General features: G+C 34.9%; 1 protein-coding gene across 1 annotated transcript in view; it reads left to right on the forward strand.

Moving 5' to 3' along the window:
- Nucleotides 1-16,660, forward strand: part of CDC73 (cell division cycle 73) — a 140,101-nt gene that overhangs the window by 103,944 nt on the left and 19,497 nt on the right. Inside the window, exons 11-13 of the mRNA XM_049868197.1 lie at nucleotides 5,367-5,424; nucleotides 9,220-9,255; nucleotides 9,561-9,648. Coding sequence (XP_049724154.1) covers nucleotides 5,367-5,424; nucleotides 9,220-9,255; nucleotides 9,561-9,648 — 182 coding nt within the window. The remainder of the gene's footprint in view (nucleotides 1-5,366; nucleotides 5,425-9,219; nucleotides 9,256-9,560; nucleotides 9,649-16,660) is intronic.

Consider the following 16,660-nt stretch of genomic DNA (forward strand, 5'->3'; position numbering starts at 1 on the left):
TTGATACGTTTGAGCTTGTTGCTGTAATTTTATTGTGATCAAGGTCGTGGTGGCACAGGGCTGGGGGGCGATGAAAGGCGGGGTCATGGGGCCCACAGGTCCTCTCAAGTGCTGCTCAGGGTCACGGCGCTCGGTGCAGAGAGGCAGGAGGAACTGGAGAGGATATGATGTGTGGAGCTGTTGGAAGCTCTGTGAAGTTGTCTTCCCGTATTCCCTGTTTGAGATTATTGTTGGCAGCATTCCAAGATGGTGAATTCATGCTGTTAGCTGGCAGGGAACCTCCACTCCATAGCTCTTCTCATTCTCTGTTTTCTGTTGGTGTCCTCTTCCATTTGGTGCTTGATCTAATTCTTTATCCCTTCATTTGATGCTTAGGGTTTCAGGGTTTACTTTTAAATCTGTTTTACTTAGTGTTTTGGGTCTTTGCTGCAGAGGAATGGCATGGTGCTTCTGTCTGTAGTGCCATGTTTGAAAGAAGATGGTTTAACAGTTGTTAGTCCCACTTTGTCTTGGACATTTGAGCTGAAAACACAATACATATTACACACACCTTAAAAATAACTAAATGCATGTATACAGACACACAGAAATAGACACACATAAATTTGTTGTTAAATTTTCTTTAAAACTGTCTCCTCCATTAGATTGCAGGCTTCCTAAGGGTGGGACCACCTCACCCTTATTTACACTGCTGCATTCCCATTTCCTACTTGCGCATAGTATTTTCTCCCTGACTGTATGTGGAACGAGTGAATGTTGTTTAATTCTGTCAGTAATCCTGTATGATAATTATTGTTGCCATCTTTATTTAACAGTTTACCCAGTGTAACAGTGGTGAATCAGTGATTTTAAGGTAAATATACATTGATTAAGCACCTGCTGTGCACCTGGCTTTATACCAGGTGTTGGAGGAGTAATAGACAGTTCCTGACCTCAAGTAGCTTACAGACTAGTTTGGGGAAGTAGACAAGTAAATAGAGAATTATATTGCATAGTGAGGAGTTTGATAGAGGTATGCACAGAGTGCTAAGAGGTCACAAAAGAGTAACATTTAAATTATGGGAGATGAGAATGACAGAGGAGAAGAAGTAAAGTTGCTGCGAGAAGTCTTCAAAGGAGAGATAATAAGGTGTAGTGATTGGGGTAGAAAAGCTGGGATGCTGGGATTTTTTTTGCCACTTACTAGCTGTGTGACCTAGGACAAGCCACTTATAGGTTTCTTAATGTAGTTTTTTCTTATCTAAAAATACATATAACATCTGCTTTCATCAGGTTGTATTGAGGTGGGTGATGAGAGAGAATATGACCCAGCCATGTAAGCAGTTACTTAGCTGGAGGGAGTTGCTGGAAATATGGATGGAAAGAGAAGGTTATTTATTTTCAAACTTAAGAGCCCTTTACCTGTATTACCATGTTAAAAAGGTGGGAAAAGTACTGTTTTAGAAATGTGTTAGCCATTTTCTATGTTGGCAAACTTTTATGCTCATGCCTCTGGACTATGACAAGTCTTAAGAAAAAAAATGTGCTTATATTTGTTTTGAAGTGCTTTGCTCCAGAAAAATCTTCTGTTTTTCGGTCTCGATTTGTCTACAGTCGCTGTTCCCGTTTCTATGACAATTTTTCCAAATCACTTAAAAAAAAAAAAAAACTCACTGAATGTACTTAGAAATTCAAATGGTTATTTAAACATCATAGTACTTTTGAATTCTAAATATCGAACCCAAATTTCATAGAAATTATTTTTTATAAAGGCAAAAGTATGCAAGAATATAATTATTTAACTTATAAAATGTGTGACTTTTGCTCATTAATACGGTAGACAGGAAGATAAATGATACAGTCTGCATATGTACATTGTTTTCTTCATTAAGAGTTTTCAGTATTTCACAGTTTCGTGTAAAATAGCATCCCCCCCCCCCCAAATTAACTGAATTTATAGTCTATTCTTTTTCATACTGATACTGGCTACAATTTTTTTTCCTGTGATACTCTTTTATTTCCTACTTGTTCAAGCTACAGACTCCAGTGTTCTTTCTCCTGGTACCAGAAGATTTTAGAGTATCTCACTTGTTAAAATAGGACCAGTTTGGATTACTAGTAAATAGCATACCTTGTTTTGCTTTGTAAATATGACTCTATCACTGTCTTCCCCTTCCATTTTAATTCAGTTATTTCTTTTGCAGACTGCCTCAAGTCTTGGAAAATTGTAATGCTTCTGACTTTTCAGGAGAATGCAGGGCTTTCCTCTCCAGTTGGCACAACTTGTCAGCTCTTTGGTTGTTTTCGTGCTGATACCTTTCTTTTCCCAGCTGGGTAGTATTTTTTTGCCACTCCAAATATCTTAAAAAATGTAAAACTGTCAGTCTCTTCCTATTACTACTAAATTATTGTTCCTGTTTCTTAATACATGCCAAATATACTGCTTTGTAGCCTTTGAAAACTACTTTACCCGTGTGTCCCTTCATCTTTAGAGTGGGAGGTGTTGTGGTTGGGGTGCGTGGTTTCTGAGGTCCCTTACGCATTGATTTCTAAAACTTTATTTCAAAATAATGCAAATCAGAGTAGAATGTACATTTGGTTAGCTCTTAGTGTTGGCTAGGGCGTCCTGGAATTGTGCGTTCGTGAATAACATGTTTAGCAAGCATCTTCTCAATTTTCTTTCAATGATCTCACAATCAAATGTGTTACAGTTGTATAGCTGTGTGTGTGTATATTTGTATGTACTAACTCCAAGATTATGCAGAGTTGTAGTGAATTTGGCAACTCAAATTTTTAATAAATTGACAGGACAAAATTAGATAAAACTCAGTTGCAGCTAGACAAATTCCGTTCAACAAAAATGGTGTGTGTGAGATCTGTTTAGTGGTGAAATGGGGACTTCAGTGACTCGTATAATCCAAGAAGGGCTAAAGGTAGCATAGGCCTTGTAGACTATGTTGTAGGTGTTATAAGGGGTGCTGTATTTTACCTCTTGTTTGCTAGTTTCATTCTCTCCATGAGTCAAGGGATATGGTCGTCAGTAATTCTAGGTATATCCCCTCGTAGCCCTGTGGGTAGAGGGCTTATATTAAAAAAAAAAAAAAGAAAGTTCTAAAGAAGAATTCTGATAGCCTAGCCTAGGACCAAGGTCTTACCCAGTGACTAGCAGGTAGTATTTATTACCAAAAAGGGGTGATTTGGGATGAGAAAGGGTCAGCAAGCAAAGATTGCTTACTGAGCAATCAAAAAACACTATTGATCTTAAAGGGATCAGAATGTTAGCTTATTCAAAGTAGAAAAAAAATTCTTAAGGGTTATAATTTTTAATGAGAAGACATTTTTTCATATTACTTATATGTGGTTGTGCCATTCACGGACCTGTTTTCTAAAAGCCATACTCTTTGTTCATATATTATAGGTATGTTTTAGTTTTGGTAGGGTAGTCCTATATGCACATAGTACTATATTCAGGTGATTTTGAACTTTAGTTCACTGTATTCCACAAGAAGGGTTTTGACTTGGATCCAACCAACCTGATAGTCAAAGATAAATAGAATGATGTCTGCATATATATGTGCTCATTACTGTTCTTCCTGCCTTTTTGCCTTTTTCTGTTTTGTACTTAAACTCTGCCCCCATGAAGCAATATTTACACATTATAATGTTACAAGCGATAATGCTTGAAGCCTCCTCCCCACATTTTAAGTTGTAATAGTTGATTCCTCAGTATACAGGGACATGACATAAGAAGCTAAAACCACTTTACTTGGATTCTTAATTGATGATTATCCCTTGGCTTCTAATTTTAAAAAATCTAGGGCTCAGTTCAGTTCAACAGACATTTATTGAATGTATGCTATGTTTAGGCACTGGGATTACAAAAAATAAAAACAATTATGTCCTGTGATGGGATTTTAGAGACAAATGTAATCAGAAAATTTCAGAGTATGATGTTGAATGTATAATATGCTCTCCTCCTTGATAGTAACTTACCTTCTTTTAAATTGAAATTTTTACATTAATATACTTGGAGAAAAATGATTACATCATGAATAAACGTGATAGATTTAAAAAAAAAAAAAACATATCCATGAAACCAACACTTGGAGTGACTGAAATTTTAAATGTATCAACATATAACTAAATACATACTAGTGGAATTACTGAAAAGGATACCCTGCTGTCCTCATGTGATTTTTTTTTAAACTTCAGAGAGTTTTTGTCAGTTGTTGCTGCTGCTACTGTTACTTCTTCCAGTAGGGAATGGTTTTTCTGGCATTCTACATGAATGCTAGGAATACCACTGTATTGAAAGTGAAATACATTTTTCTTTGCTTGTACCAATTTTTGTAGTCATTTATTTAAAAAATAAATAAGATGTGGGTTACCCTACCATGTAAAAAATCTCAAATTTTGAAGAGAATGTAGTATAATAAAATAAACATTGTTTAGCAGTGTTACTTTGGAAATGGTTTTTTTTTTTATGATCCTAATACTGATTTTCATTATTGCGGATTTATGTAATTCACTTGATATTTGTTAGCTTGCCTTCTGTTAAGTACTATTAGAATCAAAAATCTCCATGAACTCATAATAATTAAGAATTTTACATTTGTGTCTTTCTATAAAGAAAAATATTTTATGAAAAGTTTGTATGAATATTACTGAAACTTTTACACTAAAGACAGATTATTTTTAAATATCTTAAGCACTTGAGATGCATCTACTTATGAGTCTATAATTGGTACCAAGCATATTACCTTGTACATATAATGTCCTCAGTAATTAGCTGAAATTTATTATTCAGTTTTTAAGATAGTCCCCGAACAAACCCGTTGCCATCGAAGATAGTCGCATCTGCCTTAAATCACATTTTAACAAATCTCATCTTTATAAATGTGATTTTTTTCCCCTGATTTTAGAAGAATTTAATTATTTGAAATGTTTTGTTTTCTTTTTTTACATACTCCAAAGTAAAATTGTTTACATCTTTCTAACACGGATTTATATATCATTTATTCATTTTGAGACTGCTTAGTAAAAAGGTTGACTGGATTTTAAAACAGGTAAATTAAATATTAAAATTGTCAGCAATTATAAGCAGATGATTAAGTACTTGAAAATTATTACGTGCTTCCAGTAACTACTCTGTGGTAACAGTTTAAATTTATTTTCCACAAAAGATTTCTATTACTACCTCATAACTAATAGCATAAAAGCTAAGGAGAATTTTTTACTTATTTTCTTTAAATACAGTGTCATAGCATGATCCATGGAGTGACTGAGTGAATGAGAGACAGAGTGATAAGGATTTTTTTCCCAGTAATTAAAGTGTTAACCTATTATGTAAAGGAAATTTGATGTCATCAGTTTTTATTCTTTTAAAGGAGGGTGCATCTGCCCGTAAGACTCAGACCCCTGCAGCACAGCCAGTACCAAGACCAGGTAAAAATATAAAACTTTGGCTTTGCTTTTTCCAAACAAGCACAACAGTGGAAGTTTTTTGATGTGTTTAATGCTTTGAAGAAAGTGAAATTTTATTTAAAATATATTAAAAGGTCATTTTTCTTTCAATTGACTGTCAGTGTTGTTTAAGCAAATCTCAAAACTGTAATAATACTATGCGTAAAATCTTTGTTGCACCTTACTCAGGGTCATCAGTAAATCCTTATATTCTTATCAGAGAAAACATAAAGCAGTTAAATGAAAAACATGTTGGATTATTTACCTTTCTATAATGTAATTAGGAGCCCTGGTAGTTCAGTGGTTAAGAGCTATGGCTACTAACCAAAAGGTTGGCAGTTCCAATCTACCAGCTGCTCCTTGGAAATCCTATGGGGCAGATCTCCTCTGTCATGTAGGGTCACTATGAGTTGGAACTGGTTGATGGCAAAGGGGTGTAGTATATTTAAACAGCTCAACTGGATTTGGGTTTTTTTTTTTTTCTTTAGTAATATCTTTAGTATCTTTACTAATATCTTTAGTAATATCCTCAGTTTGGTTCAAAGGTCCTTGGTAAAATAGGTTATATAACATTGTGCTTTTGAGTAATGACTTCCAAAGTAATACCATAAGAACATTTACTTGGATAAATAGATATAGTTGAAGAATTAAAGATTATTTTTAAGAAAATTGGTTTCTTTTAAGATTCTAGAAAAATGTTGTAAAAGGCCATATATGAGTGTCCCCTCACCAGTTACCTGTCCTGGTTCTGTGATAGTACGTGTGGATGTGACTTTTTTCCTGCAGAAGCACAGCATCATAATTTTAATAAATTGACGTACAGCTTTAATGTTTATAATTTCAGTTATCTGTGTTACTGAGCCCAGAATGTTCAGTAATCATTCTTTAAAATGTACCTTCAACAAAGATAGTATTGAAGTTTTTTTTTTAAGATTTTTTTTCTCTCTCTTTCTAGTACCCTAAAAAGATTCATCTTTATCAGTGCATGTAGATACCAACACTATATTCATTTTAGGTGTTTTTGATTTTTGTTTTGCCCTTTTTTTTTTTTTTTAACATTTTAGTGTGATGTGCAAATTGAATCATGTCACTTTCCGGCTTAAAGTTTTCAGAGCTTTTCACTGGCACTTAAGTACAAACTTAAGATTGTTCAGAAGACCCCAGTGTGAATTGGTTGCTGCTTATATTTTTACACTCATCTCCTGCCACTCTTCTCCTTCTTTCCTGTGGCCTGCACATTTGCCTTGTTTCAGTTCCATAAACAACAGGAGGCTCTTTCCTGCCTTTGACATTTGCCCACATTCCTACACTACCGGGACTCTGTCCACTTATTCTTTGGAGCTTGGCTCCTTTTCATCCTTCAAATCTCAGCTTAAACGCCACTTCTTTTGAGAGGCTTTTCCTGGGATTCCTATCTAGAGGGCACTTTTTGTCAATGCATACACCTTTTTTCTCCTTAATATTATGTGTTCAAATTAGCGTATTTATATATTCACTTATTTGCTGATTTGTTCATGGTCTTGCTCCTTTATTTGAAAACTCCTTTAAGGCAGAGATTATTTCTTTTTTATTTACAATTAGCAGAATGCCTTGCACAGAAACTCTAAATAAATATCCCTTGAGTGGAGCAGATAATTTGAAATTAAACATATAGACAGTAATGATATTCTTCTGACTTACTCTTACCTTGTCAGGTGGAAACAGTGCATTTGCTTAAGTGGTTACAGTCTTAGTAGAAGCAGAAGCAGGCACTGTACCTGTAGGGTTCATCGGGCTACAGACTTAACATGCGTTATTGTTATTTTTTTAAAGACAGCAATATTAAAGTTTAGACACTATTATCTCTCTTTCACAGTTGAGGAGACTGGGGTTGACCAGTTAATGAACTTGCCGGGTAGTATGACTAGGAAGTGGGAAACTGCGATACCAATTAGCTTACTGAATATAGAGCCTTGTTCTTAATCCTCTGCCACGCAGATGCCTTGTTATTCTGCCGTTTTTTTAAATCAGGTTTATCATTAACATGTTCATTTCAGTGTCTCCATCATCTTGGTCTTTATTTACCAAAACCAAACTGACCCCATTGCCATTGAGTTGATTGTGGCTCATAGTGACCCTGTAAGACAGAGTAGAACTGCCCCATGGGGTTTTCAAGGCTATAATCTTTATGGAAGCAGACTGTCACATATTTCTCCCTTGGAGCGGTTAGTGGATTTGAACAGCCAGCCTTTCGGTTAGTAGCCGAGCACTTAACCAGTGCGCCTCCAACGCTCCCTCACTTACCAAGGAAGCTGTTTATGTTCTTTTTAGTTATTTTATACTAAATTTTTAAACTTTATTTTTCATATGTGTCAGCGTTTGTATTTTTCTTTTCCTTACGTTAAATCTTCTCAGCCTTGATTTTAATCAATATTTTTCCTAATTTCCTGAGCTTATTTGTGGGCTCCTGTCACTAAATCAATGGCAGTTTGGGTGCAAAAAAAAATTTTTTTTCATCCTCTTTAATCATTCTCATACAAACTCTGACCTCCTGTTTATCTATCCATCCTGTCATCCCTTTATTTCTCCAACAGATACCAAGTATTATTGAGAATGTGTTACATGCCAGGTGACGCTATCTGGATAATCAGATTTATCCATTATTCCCTTGTCCCGTTTCTAAAAATGATCTAAGAAAGTTTTAGTGTTTTTTCTCAATAAGAAGAAAGATGAGAAGTCTATAATAACTATGTGTGTTTGTATTTGTGTATATCTCTGCTTTATGTGGAAGAATCATACTACTGAGCTCTCTAGTGCTTTATCACAATGAAATAACTATACAAAAGAGTACACAATATTTGTGGCAATGTAGCATTTTGCTGCCTTTAAAATGGAACATATTTCAAAAGTGTGTGTGCTGTGTAATTCCCTATAAAGGCAGTATTCTAAGAACTGTTGATGACTTATGCCTTTAAATATCCTAAACACAAGATTTATTTTTGCAGTTAAATAAAAAAAATCTCCAGCCAGCACATGACACATAGAAGGCGGTCAATGAATTTTTATTATATGAATAAATACTGAGAATTGAACATGTAGCACTTTTCATCCTAAAATGTATTCATTGTGAACTAGATTATTATAGCGAGTATTTGTTATATGCCAACAAATACTTCAATAGATTATAGTCTATTTTATATAAACATAATAAAAGATATTAATACTTATATTTTTATAATAGTAACAATTAATAAGGTGATCAATTCCAGGTAATAATATAGACCTTCATGAACACTTGACTCATTGTCTATATAATGCTTTTCTTCTCTACTAATAAACAAAAAACAATTTTAAAGAGAGAGAGAAAAAAAAGTTTAGATCTTAGCACCCAGTAACTTTTCTCTTTTTCTCCAGAGTGGTTAGCACCTTCCCTCCTCCTACCCTTCTGTGTCGTATGTTCTTGTGGTGCTATGTGCCACTTTTTTGCATTTATTACTTCAGCTAGTTACGAATTGTTTCCTTTGCTAGACCTTAACATCCATGAGCATAGAGACCCAAGACCTAGCACCATAGTATATCCATTTTTCTTGTAACTACAGACTATTGAATAATGCTAAGGAATTTTAATATTTTTGTGGGACAGAGAAATAACATTATTTGAAAAAATACACAATTTTATTTTTATTTTATAACTAGTCACACATGATATTTAGGGCTTATTTGTTTTGTAAGTTTGAAAATAAGAGTATGATTTTTATAACACTAAAAATTGTGATTTTTTTTTTTTTCCTTACACAGTTTCCCAAGCAAGACCTCCCCCAAATCAGAAGAAAGGTGAGGGTGTATGTATGGTTTTAAACTTACATTGAAACCTAAATATGGATAAACTAGATTACAGAAGCCGAGCTGATGTTATGCTTGTGCAGCCACGTTTGTGCTTTGGTGTCTGTTCTGAAAAATCCGTGCTCAAGCTGTACTGTTTATTAAAAGTATTTTGACTTTCACTCCTAGTATAAAATATTTTTTTAACTCAAAAGAGGTAGAGTCACAACTTTGTAATCTTTTAACTTTTATTAGAGAAAGCAGCTATAATTTCTTTTAATAATATATTTGTAACCTTTAAAATTTTGCCTTCACAGGGTCTCGAACACCCATTATCATAATTCCAGCTGCTACCACCTCTTTAATAACCATGCTTAATGCAAAAGACCTTCTACAGGACCTGAAGTAAGTAATTTGCTAAACTAGACACACACACCCTCCACCCCAATAGGATTATCTTTACATGCCATTTCGAAGTAGTTACTGATTGTTATTTGGAGAAAACTAAATTTCATTTTCTGAGTTACAGGGTTTATAGAAAGACTAAAGTATAATTTTTCAACATATAGTCCATTTTATACCTGGACCCTTTAGGGGAAGGTTGTAGAAAGTTCTGGTTAAAGTCCCAATGAAAAGGAAACTCCTGTTTTAACTGTTAATATGAATTGTTTTGTTTTGATTTTTACCTTCCAGAGTAGTTTTGTGTTTGCTTTTGCCAAGCACTCCAGGAATAGCACAAGCCTAAAGCCAATGTTTACGTTAAATTCTTGGCTTGAAGATTACTGTTCCACCAGGGTAGTAAATTCAAATTCAGATGCAAACAGCCATCAGAATGACCTTGGGTTTGACTCTTGATTGACAATTATCAGGGGGCCCTTTTTCATGTCCAACTCCAGAGCCAGGTGACAGTAGATACAATTCCTTGACACTTTAATTGGAAAAGCAAGTTTTTTCTAGTTTATCCTTTCATGAATTGCGTGGCTTTTTTAAGGTTCCTTTGTGCCCTCTCCCTGTGTGGGTGATGAAAACCAAATCTCAAGATTATATATCCCTTTTCCCACTCTCTTCCAGTGCAGCGTCAGGCCATTTGATGAGTTGTTCGTTTTTCTTCATTTCTAGCCCGTGACTCTGTTTTCTTTCTAGCTTAGCTATACATTTCAGAAGGTGTTTGTTGTATCTTACCTAGCATTTCTAGATGTTTGTAGTGAGGGGGTGGTTATAATATCTGGTATGTTGCATTGTTAGAATTAGACCTTTAAAATATATATTTAATCTTTCTTAGTAATAATTTATCAGTCTGTAGTATATGTATATTAATATGTTAAGACTAAAGCAAAATTTTTAATTCATACTTCTTAATTTTTTGAGTTGTACCAGAGAATTAAAAATGCACAATATTTCATAAAATATGTCTCCCTACTTAGTTATAATAAATAGTTCGATAAATAAATTGTTTGATAGAGAGATGCAAATCAAAACCACAAGGAGGTATTACATCATTCCCACTAGAATGGCTAAGATAAAAAAATGGAAAATAACAAATGTTGACAAGGTTGTGGCGAAACTGGAACCCTTATCCATTGCTGGTGGGAATAGAAAATGGTATAGCCTCTATGGAAGACAGTGTAGCAGTTCCTCAAAAAGTTAAACATAGAACTACCATATGTTCCAGCAGTTCCATTCCTAGGTATATACCCAAGAGATATGAAAGCAGCAATATGAACAGGCACATGTACACTGATGTTTATTACAGCACTCTTTTATAATAGATGGAGACAACCTGAGTGTCCATCAGTGGATGAGTGGATAACCCAAATGTGATACATAAATACAGTAAAATACTATTCAGCCATAAAGAGAAATGAAGCCCTGGTCCATGCTACAACATAAATGAACCTCTAAAACCTTATGCTCAGTGAAATAAGTCAGTCACAAAAAGACGAATGTTGTATGATCTCAATTATATAAAATAACAAGAATAAGCAAATAAATAGAGACCAAAGTTGATTAGTGGTTACCAGAGACAAGAGGGAGGGGCAGGGGGGAGCCAGTGTTTGGGGAGCAGGGAGTGCTTGTAAGTGATTATGGGAAATTTGGCAGTGATTATGGGTGATGGTTGTATAACATGATTAATGTCATTGATATCACTAAATTGTGCACCTGAAAAATCTTGAATTGGCAAATACCGTGTGTTATATATATATATATGTATATATATGTATAAATAATAGTTATATAATAAGTTAAAACAATAGTTTGTGGTTGGGGATACACCCAACCTTGGAAATAATTTAATCTTCTTCTAGTGAGACATGCTAATGCCCCAACTATGAGAGAGATTTAGGTGAATTTGGAGAGATTGCTGTTTATATTGAGTTTACTAATTCAGCAAACACCTATTGAGCAATAACTAAAAGCAGAGTACTATGTTAGATAAATGTACAACAATCCCAACCTTGTCAGAGCTGTCATGATAGTGGGCTAGTGTGTTAGAAGTCATAGATGCAAATGATGAGAATTAAAATTTCCCACCATTTAGTATAAAGCTCAGTCCCAATGCATTATTATTCAAAGTACAGTAAAAATTATAATTTCCTTCTACAGTTTATAAACTTGAATCACATCTCTAAGTTAGGTTCAACCTGAACAGTTGTCAACCGTTAAAAACTTTACCAAGGCCTTCTCACAAATTATGTGGTATTAGTGAGAACGTATGTAACAATAGTGACTTTTTGTGATCTGAAGAGATAACGAAATTTGTTATTTTCTAGAATTTCAGACTTAATAAGAAATATAGAGTGCATGTAGTTTGGTCACTCTTTTGCCAGTGAAAATAACGAGAGAGAAAAGAGCCTTACAGGCTACTCTGGTAGGTAGTTGCAGAGCAGCATTTACAAGTAGGTGTCCTGATACCCAGCTTAGTAATTTTACCCTCTGGACTGTGAAGATGCCTAACATTTGGATTAAGAAGTTGGGTGTATTACTGGACCTAGCAGTTGTATGATAGCCATCAAGAACAAAACAAACTCTTCTCCAAAATTCAAAGCCTTAAATTCACCGTTAGAATAATTATAGTATTTTGCACTCTTAATGGTCTAGCATTGAAAATTTTTGTTTAGTGGTAATTAGGAAATATTTTCACTGAGTAACGTAACATACAAAAGAAGAATGTGAATGCTCTGTCTTCTTTCTCAGTAAAGTAACAATAACAGTTCTTTGAGAAAGAAAAGCAACATCACATCCAAAAGGAAAATCATACTGCTTCTAAATAACTTATGACTAAAAACGAGGGGAAAAAAAAAAAGTTGCGGTACTTATTTCTGTTTTTTTAAATGCAGAATTCAGTTTTAAGCACCTCCAACTTAAATAACTTTATAAAATCTAGGTAACCTGCCACATACTAGTGTATGCATACATTATTTTATTTTTCGTACTTTTGAATGGCAAAATGTTCAATGAACTATTTTTCATTAACAGTATAGAAAGGAGAATTTTTATATTTTGTTAGGCTTTTATAGTGAACTTTCAGTATCCTAGCAGATGCTATACAGGCTAAAAGAGTGTGGGTCTTTTGATCGAATGTACCACCTAATGAGATTCCTCAAATAATCTACAATTGGATGGATAAGAAATAGTCTGACCTAGCTCTTGACATAGATTTGTATAATATAACTGAGACTGTGTCAGACTCGGAGTCCTGATAGCACAGTTATTAAGCACTCGGCTCCTAACCAAAAGGTCTGTGGTTCAAATCCACCAGCCTTTCCAAGGGAGAAAGATGTGACAGTCTGCTTCCAGCCTTGGAAAACCCTATAGGGCAATTCTGCTGTATCCTATAGGGTCACTATGAGTCAGAATCACTTGACAACAGTGGGTTTGGATTTTCTGGTTTGATGTCAGACTCACGCAGAAATTAATTCCATTAAACCCGTTGCTGTTGAGTCAACTCTGACTCATAGCGACCCTATAGGACAGAGTAGAACTGCCCCATAGAGTTGCCAAGGGGTGCCTGGTGGATTCGAACTGCCGACCTTTTGGTTAGCAGCCATAGCACTTAACCACTATGTCACCAGGGTTTAAATTAATTCCATTAGCTGCTGTGAAAAGAATGTTTTTGTATGAGCATTTGTGTATCTTCCTTCCACCTTCTAATTAATACACGAGTAGTTTTTTCATCTTCTGTATCTTTTGAAATATGATCTACATCTGCTGTTTTTGTTTTGTTGATACTTTGCCATGGTTTCTGTATCTTTGAAACTAAATCGTAAGTTCCTCAGAGACAAGGGCTAGCTATTATTATTTGTAGTCACATTGTTGTAATGGGTACTCTAAATGTTTGAAGAAGATAGAAGAAAAGGAAGGGGCAGCACATTGAGATAATTAGGGAGTGGGAGGTTTGTGTACCTGAAATTAAAAAAAAAATTTTTTTTTGGTGACCTATAAATTCATTTAGTATATTTATCTCTAATTTTAGAATTTATGGACTGTGAAGTGGTTAAGAGCTTGGCTGCTAACCGAAAGATTGGTAGTTCAAATCCACCAGCTGCTCCTTAGAAACCTTTTGGGGGCAGTTCTGATCTCTCCTATAGGGTTGCTATGAGTCCGAATCAACTTGATGCAGTGGGGTAAATGGTTTATGATAGACCTACACGTAGGACTTGATTTTAGTTAGCCTGAAGCTTCATAGGAAACCCTGGTGGCGTAGTGGTTAAGTGCTATGGCTGCTAGCCAAGAGGTCGGCAGTTCAAATCCACCAGGCGCTCCTTGGAAACTCTGTCCCGTAGGGTTGCTATGAGTCGGAATCAACTCGACAGTGGTGGGTTTGGTTTTGGCTTTTGAAGCTTCATAACATATATGTATATTTTTTTCCCACTTACTGTGCTTAGATCAGAAGATCTTTAAGGCCCCAGTTAACTCTCTGATTTTATGAATTGTGAATTTGATGTTATCCAATGCTCGAAATATTTAGTAGTTGACAATTATTTATCTTTTTATTAAATTTTAAGTTTTAATGGTTATAGAAAATTTACAGTACATTTGTAAAGTGTCAAAAGAAATTCTTTCCTTAATTCTTCATCTTCCAGATCTCTGCAGTGTTCTTCTGAATGTAGTACAAATCTAATGCTTAAACATAATCCTATAATAGAAGATAGTACGCACACCCAAACACCAGTGCAGAGAAGTCACAAAATAAATTTTAGTGCCTTTCTCTTTAGCCTTACTACAGAGAAGTCAGATAAACAGACTGCATTCTTAGAATAGACCATGCCTGATTTTTCTTCTAGGTTTAAAACACTCATTGTTTAACACCTCACTGCAACTGACATCTCCCCTACAGTTTGAGTCAGCTGGAGGCTTTGCTATGTAATGAATGCGTAATTGAAACCTCCTCCATGCAATTATAGTACTAGCTTTAGCGAATAGATCATGTTGGTATAGATTTTATCTGGTTTTGTGTAAAATTGAGAATTCTTCAATTTTCTGGCCTTTCAGTAAGTAAACAAAACAAAACTCAGCTTAACCTTTAACATCCTAAATTACAAATTTAAGGTTATGTTATGAAATTATTAAAAAGTACATTTTACATTTATACACATGATCTTGAGAGATTTTTAGTGGGCCTGTAAGTTTATTTAAAATAAATGGATTGGATAAAACTTCTGAATCTGGCCATGACAGGATAGTAGGCAGTCTTGCAAGGCACAGATCCAAAAGAGGAGAGGTTGCATTGGAGGGTGTTCCAAAGATAGGCAGAGTTCCCCTTGCATTAGCTGAATACTGTTTAACACTTGCACATGTGGAAACTACTTGAGGCTTGGTGGACAACCACAACAATTACTGGAGCTTACACAGGACTGAGAATAGCTCACGTTCCCAACAGCCACAGGCGATACAAAATGGTCACTTTGGAAAGCAGCATAGGAGTTTGTTTTTTTCAAACACAATGAAGATATTACTGCACTTGTCCTGGCTACCTTCGTTGATGATGTTAGTGGGACAATCAGTCCTATGAATAAAATCTGCCTAAAGTTATTTATCTACTATTCCTAGATGTGGATTTCTTTTTATATATACCACTTGGGATTTGTTAGAATTTTTAAATCTGTGGATTGGTGTTTTTTGTCAGCTCTGAGAAATTCTTGGCCCTTATCTCTTCAAATATTACCCTCCTCCTCTCTTTCTGGAATTCAAACATGACATACTTCAAGAACCTTCTTATTCCGTTTACCACATCTCTCAAACCATTCTATTTTCCATCTGTTTGGCTCTTTGTAGTTTGCTTTAAAAAAAAAAAAAGAAAAATTTTGTTATTGTTGTTGAGAATATACCAGCAAAACATACACCAATTCAACAGTTTTCTACATGTACAATTCAGTGACATTGATTACATTCTTCAAGTTGTGCAGCCATTTTTACCCTCCTTTTCGGAGTCATTTCTCCTCCATTAACGTAAACTCACTTCCCCCTAAGGTTCCTATGTATAATCTTTCGAGTTGCTGTTGTCAATTTTGGTCTCATATAGATAGTTCTTAAAAGATCATAATGTTCAAAGCAGAGTTTTTTTTTTTTTTAAACCAGTTAAGCTAAATTGTTCTTTGGTTTTCAGAAGACTTCAGGGGATATTTTTGGTTTAAGGTTTAAAGGTTATCTCAAAGCAGTAGTTTCAGGGGTTCATCCAGTTTCCATGGCTCCAGAAAGTTTGGAGTCCATGAGACTGAGGAGTTCTGTTCTGCATTTTCCCCCTTTTGATCAAGTTTCTTTTATAGAATCTTTGATTCAAATATTCAGTAATGGTAGCTGATCACCATCGAGTTCTTCTGGTCTCATGGCAAAGGAGGCAGTTGTTCATGGAGGCACTTAACCACACATTCCATTTCCTCATCCTATTCCTGACTCTCCAGTGTAGCCTACTTTCTTGATAATTTTTTTAGTTGACTCTTCTTTGCCTATTCCCTAATGTGATGTTAAGCCTACTCATTGCATTACAATTTAGATATCTTACATTTTCAATTTTAGTGATTCTCTTTAGTTCTTTTCAAATATTGGATCCATCTTTAGCATTTTTTTCTGTACGTATTTGCAAGCTTGCCTTATAAGATTGGTTTATGGTAATTGCATCGTTTAAGTCCCTTAGTTACATTTTTCTTTTGACTGTTGTTTCATTCATGATACCTGGTTTCCTTGTGTGTTTAGTTTTTTACTTTGTATTGCTCATTTTCCCTGGAATTACATTTGTGGAAATTCTTTATTTCCTGTAATAAAGGTGAGGGTACTCCAGAGAAGGTTTGCATTCGCATCTGCTAAGCATCTGGGAATATTACCAGCCTGACATTGCTTTAAGTTAAATTCTATTGGAGGTTTTTAACAGCCAGATATTATTGTTAATTCTTGCTGCAGATCCAAGTAAGATCTAGTT

The sequence above is a fragment of the Elephas maximus genome, chromosome 24, assembly GCF_024166365.1.
Source record: "Elephas maximus indicus isolate mEleMax1 chromosome 24, mEleMax1 primary haplotype, whole genome shotgun sequence".
NCBI classification, from domain to species: Eukaryota; Metazoa; Chordata; class Mammalia; order Proboscidea; family Elephantidae; genus Elephas; species Elephas maximus.